We start from the raw sequence: 12299 nt of genomic DNA on the forward strand, positions 1-12299 counted from the left end.
TAAGTGCAATCAATGGTGGAACTACCATTGGTGTGGCAGTTGCAGGGCCCATGGAGATAATGGGGCCCAATGCTCGGCAGATGCAGAGGGTCGTAACTACTGAGCTGTGGGCCCCGGTTCCCTTCTCCCAGCTTCCCTGCACCGGGGCCCACAACTCAGTAGTTCCGCTTCTAAGTGCAACTGAAAATAGGAGTGCCACATTTTTCAAAGTTACAATGCACAACTGCTGGCTCACAATGTACATTCCTGCAGAGACTTGCCCAGCGAAGCGGCAAATCATTTAATTTTGCTGAGGCAACTGAGTATCACTCAAACACCCTGGTAATAGCTTTATGTTAAATTCTGTCGATAAGTGATTCTTCTATGCCTGGGATAATCAGTGATATAAAATAAGCCTTATTGACAGAAGAAGGGTTTAGTGATACCATTTTGTATTAAAGTGGGCATACTACATTTAATTTAGCCTAGAGTAAATGTGAGAAACCATAAATTGCACAGTTTTGTTATGTTGTTTATATGCAGATATTTCTGCAGTGAGCTCTTTTAGCACCTCGTAGATAAATGAGTTATTGCCATGTAGTAACACCACTCTACATATGTAACCACATTATGTTCACCTCTGCCTGTGTTACGATCTTGCACCATCCAAAAAATCAATGCAGAGTTTACATTCTTGTGTTGGTATCTTGCAATGACTATTCTATAGCTGCACTAAAGTTTGACTGGTGGTCTAACAAGATAACTGGCATTTTATATATACATGTGGTACGGCTAACAAGGTGCATTGTGATTAGAGTTCATGATTAGACCCTACAAATGATACTGTGGAAGTGATGAAAGTTCTTAGAACTTCCTCATTAAACAGCCTGAGATTTGTAAAACCACTGTTGTAAAGAAAGCTGTTCCCTTTTAGAAGAGAGGTATTGGTCTGGCAGGAGTTAAAAGATTAGACTCATGGAAATTAAAAATGTAAAGTTAGTGTAAGACTTGAAATTACCAGTTGTAAAGTGCCACAGTATATTGTGGTGCTATATAAATAAATGTATACACAATACTGATCTCCTTTTGCATTTGGCCTTAACATTTTGCATGTTTTCCAGTCCTATCACAACACACAAGAAAGAATTGTCATCCCAGCTCTCTGTGTAATGCAAATTTACAAATACGACACGGAATAGCATTCAGCGGAATGGCGAAGCAAAGGTGGAACTCAAAGAAACTCAAGAAGTCTAAGGGGACAATAGATTGTGATTAGTACAAATGTAGATATGAAGGCAGTTTGGTAGACATGCGCAGTAAGATAAAGCATATATTCATGACACAAAGTACATCTAACTCTAAATGAGGCCCAAAGCATACCTCCCAACTGTCCTGATTTCAGCGAAACAGTCTCGATTTTAGGGCTGCGTCCTACTGTCCCACAGGTGGGAATGTGGCGGGAAGGGAGGTATGTAATGGCCAACCTAGAGCTCTATAGGGGTAGGCAGCCCTCTGGGGTGTGCTCATGCCCCATTCGCTCCATGGTGACGACCCCTTCCCTGTCCCGCTGCTGCAGACAGACATATTGGGAGGTATGTCCTCAGTGTTTAAGAGAGGTAAAAAGGCTTCCTGCAGTACACAATACTTTATATAGTTTCTAAGGATATGAAAAAAAGTTCTGAATCTGTTTGCAAAATGTATTTATATACTTTAATCTCCATTATTAAGATTACCTTTACTTAAAATTATTTTTAATGCAGCAAAACTGTCAATACACAATGCAAATCCTTTCTCAAAATCAAAGTCAGCTATAAAGTACCTGTCAAACGATGGCTTCTCTCCACAGTCAAAGGCATCTTGTAACTCCTTGACCAGGTTGGCCTGGCCTGGCATTCTAAATAACCCTTCCTCTGTCAACCCTCGCTGTCGAATAAAGTCCACACACTGCTCCACCAACATGGGGGCCAGACGTGCACCATATCTCTTCTCATAACGTACAGTGTCTTCCAGTTTTTGACCAAAGATGCCTGCAGGAAAATGAAATAGAATTTAAATCAAGTACAGACTTCAACATAAAGTGGTTTAGACATACAGAAAAGGGTATTATCTGATTGGCACTGTCATGTACCGTAAAACTGATAAAAACCTTCAAATTTTATCTACTGGAATATGAATGGGTTGGAATTTAATACAAATAACAAAGACAAGTAGAACATTCTTCATTCCAACATGTAACAATAGTCTTTACTGCATTATTAATGTATATTAATAGTTATTTATTACAAGGTTATATAAAAACTGAGGATTCTAGTATGGTCCATTGTATGTACTGTTTTCTTGAAGTGCACAATCACTGATAGCATTGGATCTGGAATAAATGTTTGTTTCCCGATACTCTGCTCATACCTGCCATGAAGTGACAAATGACTGTCAGGTCACCTTTCTGTACACAATAAGGAAGAACTAGAACTCAGGCTTACAGTGACTGTCTAAGCTAATAAGTGATGTACACATAAGATCTCCTTACTGTACGTTTCATCCTGATGCCAAAGGTTAATTGATTAAATCAGTAATTCTGTAAATAGCACCAATTCTACTTGTCAGTCAGTGTAAAGTTCTATGAGCACTGAGACAAATCCTTGCAAGCCTCAGATGACATAGTAACATATGAGAATAACTATCTTTCATTTATTGATTTTTATTTAATCACTAGCTTTATCTAGCCTCTTCTCCTTTCTTTGGATATTGTTTTTAGTGATGGATGCATGTAGTACCAGCTGTGGCAGCACGGTGGTCTAGTGGTTAGCACTTCTGCCTCACAGCACTGGGTTCATGAGTTCGATTTCCGACTATGGCCTGTGTAGAGTTTGCATGTTCTCCCTGTGTTTGCGTGAGTTTCCTCCAGGTGCTCCGGTTTCCTCCCACACTCAAAAACATGCTGGTAGGTTAATTGACTGCTATCAAAATTGACCCTAGTCTCTCTCTCTCTCTCTGTATGTTAGGGAACTTACACTGTAAGCTCCAATGGGGCAGGGACTGATATGAATGACTTCTCTGTACAGTATTGCGGAATTAGTGGCGCTATATAAATAGCTGATGATGATGAAATAGTGTTGTTATTCTCAGTGGAATCTCATACCTTTTTATCTTTCCCATCTTAGCTGTTCCTCATACTTGCTACTGCTCCTCTATCATAATCAGAGGATCCTCAAAAAAAATCTACACCTCGTGCCACGTGGTAATTTTTAAACAGCATTGTATTTGTGATCATAATGAGTTAGACAGACCATCAATACAACTTTCTCAAATGTCTTTCTCAATTCCTTTTGATTCATTGATGTCTCTAACCATTCTCAAAAAAATCTTATTAATTAAGTTTATATCAGGTGGCTGTTCTTGCATCTGTGACTGCAAGACACACTTTCTAGTCACCACGTAAATAATTAGCAATTTACTACCTTTGGTTAGTCTAAAAGATGGGTCTACCATTCCCAACACTGACCATTCAGGAGCAAGCGGAGCAAAATGTAACAAATGGTTGGAGGCATAAAGCTGGACCTTCCTACACTTTATGTGGGAATGTCCCAGGATACAGCATTGCTGGAGGAAAGATGCTCCCTGGCTCTAACAATCCCATAGCATATCTCCATTGGGAAGATAAATAACCAACATGAAGATATTGAGGAACATTTTTCTGTAGGAGCGCGCAGTTAACGTAGAGCAGGAGTACAATCGAGTTTTAAAAAGATGTCCTAGAGTTACTTCTGGGAAGATTTCTAACCTTTTGAGAGAGCCCCATCTCTATCATGGTATAATCAAATGATAATCAAAGAATTGTATCATTTAACACAATTTTGACACAGCAGTGTGTCATAAACATTTTAGTCTTGTGTGTCAAAACATAGAAAAGTACTAACCAAAAAATGCAGTGAAACAGAAAAGTGACATGAAGGGACACACACCACAATTCTAAAACAGAAATTACATACAGTGCACAATGTCCTGGATATGGTTATATATGATTTTAGGTGTTACCTATAATGCACAAGGTATGAAATATTCTCTGGTTCACACATTTTAACTAAGCATTATGTACCCAGTATGTGATTGATGTCTAAGAGAAAGGTCACCTCATTAATTAATTGTAATAAATAATGTCAGTGCCACACAGTATGTGACCTGAGCTCTGTCTATGAGAGCTGTGAGGTATAAAGAGCAAATGTAGTGTAATAATACTATTTGTTTAGTTTGTGCTTGCATCATATTGTGTTAGGTCATTAAAGATGACAACAACCAACATATTCATGTACAGGACACAATATTGAAAGTACTTTTAAATTACCATATTTAATCGATTCTAAGACGCCATTGATTGTAAGGTGCACACTAATCTCAGTGCCACCAACAGAAAAAAAGCTTTCATTATATGGAATTGTGATCATTTCTCCAACGACGAACATTTACCTCCCTAATGTCAAAATGTCAACTTGCAGCTCTCTTTCCATGTTCTTCTGAATGCACAATAACTTTTTGTTTCAATGTGGCTTCGTAGTGCAATCTTTTTGACAACATTGTGATTCCGTAAGCGATCAAAATGAATGAAATAGAGCTGCACTATGATGAAATAACGGTGTCTCTACACTTGCAAAGAGCGCCACTGTATGCAACGGGTGGGGTGAAGCGACAACGGTCAAACTTCCTCGAGCGATTCTAAGACGCACCTCGGTTTTAAAAATGTTTATATGGGAAAAAAGGTGCGTCTTAGAATCAACGCAATACCCTATATTAGGCAGCGTCCCATTCAGGTTTTGGGCATCTCTAAGGTACGTGTTTTTCAGCCACTTGCACAAGCTATAGGTCTGGTGTAAATACCGATTACTAGTGATGACGGCTGTGTATGCAAGTTAGAGCATGTGTTTGCAATCAGGAGCAACTGTAAACATGCATTTCATGTACAGTAGACATTCATAACACCCTCATAAATATTGTAGTGTATTGTAGTGTATGGGGGGATTTTTTTTTTTAAATGTTTAAAGACTACATTATTAACAGGTGACAATCAATTTTTTTATTTCTGTGCCTTCTAGTGGGACTTTACATTCCACATATGTATTGGATGTATCCTGCGGTGTCTTCTGTTAGAGCAAAATGCACCTAGAACATACTTATTATCTTTCATACCCCTGTTCTGGGATCTCCCGGAGGTAAGGACAAGACATTTAGCCGTGGGGACTGGCCAAAATGATGCAATTTGTCATGAATCGTGTCAAGGAGGCCCCCATCTAGGTTTTGCCTGCTCACTCAGAGGACAGGGGGACTGGACTGGTCTGCAGTAAATCTATTACGTCTGGTCTCACAAAAAATAAACAAAGCATTGTGTTTTAAAATGGCTAAATATACAAGTCTATGGGTATCTTAATTGGAGATAAGGCTTTGTCCTATACATCAAGGGATCACCGCCAGTGATAGCAGTGCTACTGCCTATTTAACAATGATCGCAATGGTACTTGAACAGCACTTCTCCTGTTAACACCACCTCAGATTCACTATTAAAATACTTTATTATTAAAAGCATTTTTTTTCAATTGTGAATTCTTTTAAAGCCAGCTAGCAGCGTTACACATGCACATTTTCAATAAAACCAGCCTGGCAAAGTGTAATTTAACCCTTATGGCTCCGGGCCAGATATTTCAATGACATATTGTGTCAAGAAGTAATTTTCTAAAGGCTGACGAACTGTAATAAAAAGAACCCATAGGAAATCAACCTATCTCACAGGTAGCCAATTAGTCGCTTAACTCCACAGTAATGCGTTTTTATCTACCTGTTGAAAATTAATCACTTGAAATAAAAGAAACTAATTTCGACTTTAACTGTCATTTTTCTAGTACAACGCTGAAAATTAAAACAAACATCTGGTTTCTATGGTCAACACTCCTTTTCTAATTTTTTTTAGAAATGTCCCACATTGTGCAGATTTTTCTTTCATTTTATTGAATCCAACGTCATATTTTGACAATTTAATTTAGCATCAACTTTGCTTAAGAAAAAAATTAACTTACTCAGGCCATGAATTTCCTTCTGAAAATATTCAAAGCAAAAAAAAAAAAAACAGGTTCGAAAGAATGAAGACACAGGGCTAGATTTACTAAACTGCGGGTTTGAAAAAGTGGGGATGTTGCCTATAGCAACCAATCAGATTCTAGCTATCATTCTGTAGAAGGTACTAAATAAATGAAAGCTAGAATCTGATTGGTTGCTATAGGCAACATCCCCACTTTTTCAAACCCGCAGCTTAGTAAATCTAGCCCTAGGAAGTACACAGCAACATGCTGAGATCTGCCGTATCACAAATCTATGCCAAGTTACCATGAACCTGCCTGGTCATTTGGGTGTTACCAATGTGATCCTCTTCCATTTTTCATAAGGACTAAGATGGTCCTTTTCAGTAAGGTTTCGGTTGACAAATCATCCTTTAAAAAATTACATCTGATTTACGCAGGATTTGTGCCTGGGAGATTGAGTCCAGAAGATATAGTATGATGTGACGTAATCATCTCATCTAATAGAATTCATGTATGTTCCTTCGCAAATGGATGAGTTGGCAAATCAAAATAAGGGGCTGCCAAGTCCACTAGCGGTCACATGGGTGAGAAAGCCTAAAGTAACAACCTTACAGGTATTTGAATTATATTTTAAACAATTAGCATATTATTAACTCTTTCATACCCCAGTATGTGTTTATTTTTAAGTGTTGCAATATAAGAACATAGGCCTTCTCTTGGCAGGGAAATCGGATTGGGACGCTTTGAAAAGTCATTCAGGCAAATCCACTAAGATCACGATCTGTAGAGGTTGAAGCTGTGACATATCATCACACATCATTTATTTCAGCAGCTGGTGCACTAGATCTTTACAGATGGAAAGAGTCTCACATATCTGCAGCTTAAACCAGGTTTTAGGCATGCATACAGTAAATAACAAGTACTTACAGTTGAACACAAAATAATAATATGTTTCCCATGACAAAGTGGCCAGGGCAAAGGACAGATTAAGCATTAACAGCAACACTCCTAATAGCTTTGATAGCTTTGACTACTGAAACATGCTAAGATCTGCATGATCCCGTGCCTCCCCTCCATGAAGACTCAACTACAAGGAACACTGACTTTAAGGGACCATGACAATTTATTTCAGACAACAGATATTATGCGTGCGTGCAAACTGTAATAACTATTTTTAATTTATATGTTAAATTTATAAATATAGAGATCAAACACTAACCTGGAGATAAATAAAAGGACAAACAGAGATATTATTAAAAGATTAGTTGAGACAATGAAAAAAGGTAAAAATAATGTATCCAGTATATAATTACAGTCTTCCCACAACTAAAAAAGTAATATGTTCTAAATACTTGTGACGTTTTATGAAACTAATTGCCCATTTTAATTGCACATTTTATTTTCACTTGAAGCAATGTCCTGAAATCACTTTAGTCATCTGAATATAATCTGTTAATCTCAGCCTCCAAATTCTGCACATTCCATGAGTAGCTGGGGAGGGAGGGCAGGGGGAGCATCTGCAGAAACCTGTTGCTGATTGGTGGGTCAGACAGCTTGCAAACTTTTTCACAGCCTTGCTTATACAAACGCAATGTCAGACCATGAATTCATAACAGAAAATTTCTTCCGGGGTTACCAGGACAAAGCACAGAAGCATATTTGTGAGAAAAGAATGCTATTGGTATAAGATATCACATATATTAACAAAGACTGATGCACATATGGACCTGAATATAGTGGGCACTGCGAGCATAGACGACTTCGCTGAGTGTTTAGTCTAGAAAAATGATTGACAAAAAACTATGAGAACCGTAGAATCCGTGATTTTGGGTCAGGGAAACAGCAATGAGCAACTTTTACTAAATGTATGACGCAATATAAGATTCTTGGAAAAATTATACACAACAATAGCTATAAATAGATATTATTTATAGTACTATTCCATCATAATTAAAATATATTCATTAAGACTGATGTGGTAGATATTTTCAGAAGATGTATATATTTTAAGATCTATAATAAGATATAGCAATGTCTTCTTTCTGTATGATATAAATTTAGCATTTAAATAATATTTGTAAGAATATTTGTGTTATAAATTATGTGTGTTTAGCTGTTATTAAATCTACAAATAGATAAATTATGCAGTCTCGTTTGCAAACATTTGTGATACAAAATGGGTCGTTCTGAAGAGCTCAGTGACTTCAAGTAAAGTACTGTGATAGGATGCCAGGCTTGCAATAAGACGGTTCGTGAAATTTCATGCCTGCTCGATATTCCACTGTCAACTGTAAGTGATATTATTAGAAAGTGGAAGCGTTTAGGAACAACAGCAGCCTCACATCACCAAGACCAATGCCAAGCTTTGGATGGAGTGGTGTAAAGCACACTGACACTGGACTGTAGAGCAGTGGAAACATGTTATGTAGAGTGATGAATCACGCTTCTCTGTTTGGCAGTCAGATGGGCGAGTCTGGGTTTGGTGGATGCCGGGAGAACGTTACCTGTCTGACTGCATTTTGCCAACTGTGAAGTTTGGTGTAGGAGGGATAATGGTATGTGGCTGTTTTTCAGTGTTTGGCCTAGGCCCCTTATCTCCAGTGAAAGACAATCTTAATGCTTCAGCATACCAAGTCATTTTGGACAATGCTATGCTTCTAACTGTGTGGCAACAGTTTGAGGAAGGCACTTTTCTATTCCAACATGACTGTCCCCCAGTGCACAAAGCAAGGTCTACAAAGACATGGTGTGATGAGTTTGGTGTGGAAGAACTTGACTGGCCCACACAGAGCTCTGATCTCAACCCCAATAAACACCTTTGGGATGAAGTGGAACGGAGATTACGAGCCAGGCCTTCTTGTCCAACATCAGTGCCTGACCTCATAAATGCTCTACAGAATGAATGGCCACAAATTCCCACAGAAACACTCCAACATCATGTGGAAAGCCTTCTAAGAAGAGTGGAAGCTGTTATCGATGCAAAAGGGTGACCAACTCCATATTAAAGTATATGTATTTAAATACATTGTCATTACAGTCTCAGTTGGTGGAATGGTCAAGCGTCTGAATACTTTTGTTTATACAGTGTATAAATATATAGGGCATTAAGGGGGTAAATGAGGCTGAGAACTGAGGGATTCAGCCTCACTAAAATATGAAAAGTTTGTGTAAGGTCTTTCAAACAGTAAGCATGGCATGGGCATGGCGTGGGTTCCAAAAATATGGGCTGGGAACCAAAAAATGGGGTGGGTGGCATAAAGTCTAGAGTGTGTTGTTGTGATCTTCTTCTTGCCAGCTGACTGTATGCTACCAACTATTAAACTGTTATTTATATTTTATTTTTATTATTTTGCAGAAACTTATTTGCTATATTCATTAACAACACTATACTATGCTATAATCAATTGTACACTCGTAAAGTGGTTAGAATAAATACAGTAAGTAATGATTTACCTCCCTGTGCTATAATTAGGTACTCAACAGATTGAAGATTGTCATTAAGGCCCAAAAAATGTGTATGGAGAAGGATAAATGTTTTTCTGCTCTCTCTTCTTACTAAATGTAATTTTATTTAGATACTGTATGTAATGTGTCCAATCTGTATACCATCAATAATTAAGATGGGGTGATCATTTAATAATGAAACCTGCATTAAACAGCAAAGATAGAGCTTTATTTCACAACCTATTTCATCTATGTCCTGTTATGCCTGTATGTCTAAGGTGATATATACACTCCTGCTCGCTCTGTTCTTCCTAGCTGAGAGCTGTCACTGACTACCCCTTATTCACAGCTGAATGGTAAACACACAAGTGCTTGCTCGGAGGGGTTCTGGCTTCTCTCCCTCTCTTCTCAAAGCCTGCTTTATATTTGCACACCATAATGTTTTCTTTTCACCTGTTTGAAAAGGTCACAACTCAGCAAGCCCACTTTGCTTTGATGCTAGCATTGACTTAACCGTTCCTTTAATAAGAATTTAGATAACCTGTCAGAAAGAAAGCACCGCCTAGGTAACAATAGTGTAATAAATAATCCACAAATGTCACTAGGTTATTTGTTGATCCTACATTTCTTTCTTAAGCAGTCTGTGTAGAGATGTGTTTCTCACATGCTATTATTGATTGGGTCAAAAAGAGTTATGTCAAATATCTGGTTAACAAATCACTTCCGGCTAATAAACAATAATCCATCATGTGAGAACTGGGATAGTTGCAATTAACATGAAGTATGTAGACTCAATACTTAAAGAGGTTGTAAATACCAATCGTTGCTTTTGACAGGAATCTACAACAGGGCTTTGAGGAGGGAATGGGGCCTTCGTTGCCAAAGTAGACCACATGGATATGTTTCTTTGTAAGCGGCTCACAATCAATCATATGTATCCCTCTATGGCACAGAAGAACACATCCTTCCCATCCCAACCTCCGCCACCATTCCATGATTAGCATTTACATAAAATACCTCTACATCAATACGTTGCTATAAGACGCCCATCACATGCCACATATGGTTTACAATAGTAATATTTAGCAGTGTTATCCTTTCAATACAATTTAATGATACTTCTACTGTGTCAGTTACAACCTTATGCGCCTCAAAGAAAAGAGTGTCAAAGTTGAATGTGTGACTTTCTTAAAGTCATGTGCTGTCAACATCAATGCAATACAGCTGTTAGTCCCCACTGACAAACAGCTGAATCGATGAACAATTAAGTCACACATACTAATGGTTAAATCGCAGATTTGTCATTGGGCCAAATGTCCAGCTTGGAAGGTAAATATGACCAATGTCACTCCCAGGGCAGCCAGTGATGCAGATGAAGGTCATTTTTCAGGCTGTATTTTCCTACTAGGTTTCACCAAATGAAAACACGGGGAGAAATAAATTTGGCAGGGATTTAGGCCCCATATTTTGATGAGCTAGTCCTGCTATAACCTAAAGCATTTGAAATGATGAAAAAATCAATATGATGTCAGAGTCCCTGACAACTTGTACCATTAGACAGAAATGATTGATTTAGATGAAACCTCAAAATAACAGCAATTTATATAATTGTCTAATGTCAAACTGCTAAATCCTTATATCTACGGCATATCCAAGGACATTATATTCCATTCAACCATTAAACTGGACCATAACTAATTATTCTCACATTTGGAGGAATTATTTTCAAGAAAATGAGATTGAATGCCTTGCTACCATGCAAAGAAGACTACTTCTATAATAATGGAAAGTAACAAGAAGATTAGACCATTGCATCTTACTGAATAAATACCAGAGCTTGTACAAAATATCCTTGGGTAACCAAGCCTATTTATGTACTGCACCTATGTAATAGTCAGGGGGACTCATTTTCAGTTTGACCAGAAAGGAATGATTACTGTTTGACGCAATACTAGTCACCATGGATGCAGAATCTGTTTATGTTAAGGAAATTATTCCTGTGATTTTATTAACCTTTTGAATACGAAAGTGTCCAAGAATAAAAACTGCACAGCTCAATATAAAGATAACCAGTCCAAACAGATACAGATGTCTATCTAGTACTATACCAGTTTCACCCTCTACACCAAACTATAAAATCCAGCCAGGGCACAAGATACCACTATTCTAATTGGACAGAAGCAAATACTTTCCTTTAAGCACAGGATTACCATTAGTAGTTACATACAAGCCAGCAGGTTATATGCACTATAATAAAAGAGCTGCAACTTGTCATTATATGGAATGATAATACATCAGATATAAGCCTCTAATTCTGGATTCAGCTATAATCTAGCTTGAGACAAAACCTAATTCTCACTATGAGAACATTTATAAGTGATCAAAACCATTGACAACATACGCAGCAAACTGTGCAGCCAGATAACTGATTATGAAAGAGTCACAAATGCAAAAGGGAACAACAAAGTAAGCTCCCCCACTTCATTATACCACTGCATCCACCATCCTCCTTCTTTACTGGACCCTTCTATATCTCAGGCATTGCTAAGGGACGTGTAACATGGTAAATGCAGAGGACCTGTAAGTGGATGTATTACAATATGACATGTTCTTTCTTTATTTTCTACATAGAATGTAAGCTTCGTGTTACTGTGTACAGCAAGTAGCCCAGTGTTACCTCCTGGGGAATGTTATATGAGCTGGAAGAGCAAAGGCTTTCAAGTGTTCAGAAAACATTCTGACTCCTTTCCAGTGATTGAGTTCACTGCTCCGAAACAACCATCTGATTGCTTTGTGGATGCTTCAACCCTA

The 12299-nt window shown here is 38.0% G+C and overlaps 1 protein-coding gene across 8 annotated transcripts in view; it reads right to left on the minus strand.

Moving 5' to 3' along the window:
• ARHGAP24 (Rho GTPase activating protein 24) overlaps positions 1 to 12299 on the minus strand; it is a 706220-nt gene that overhangs the window by 39037 nt on the left and 654884 nt on the right. For all 8 annotated transcript variants that reach the window (XM_075203159.1, XM_075203188.1, XM_075203169.1 and 5 more), the window contains one exon: positions 1799 to 2006. In XM_075203159.1, the coding sequence (XP_075059260.1) occupies positions 1799 to 2006 (208 nt within the window). The remainder of the gene's footprint in view (positions 1 to 1798; positions 2007 to 12299) is intronic.

The sequence above is a fragment of the Mixophyes fleayi genome, chromosome 1 (genome assembly GCF_038048845.1).
Source record: "Mixophyes fleayi isolate aMixFle1 chromosome 1, aMixFle1.hap1, whole genome shotgun sequence".
In the NCBI taxonomy this organism is placed as follows: Eukaryota; Metazoa; Chordata; class Amphibia; order Anura; family Limnodynastidae; genus Mixophyes; species Mixophyes fleayi.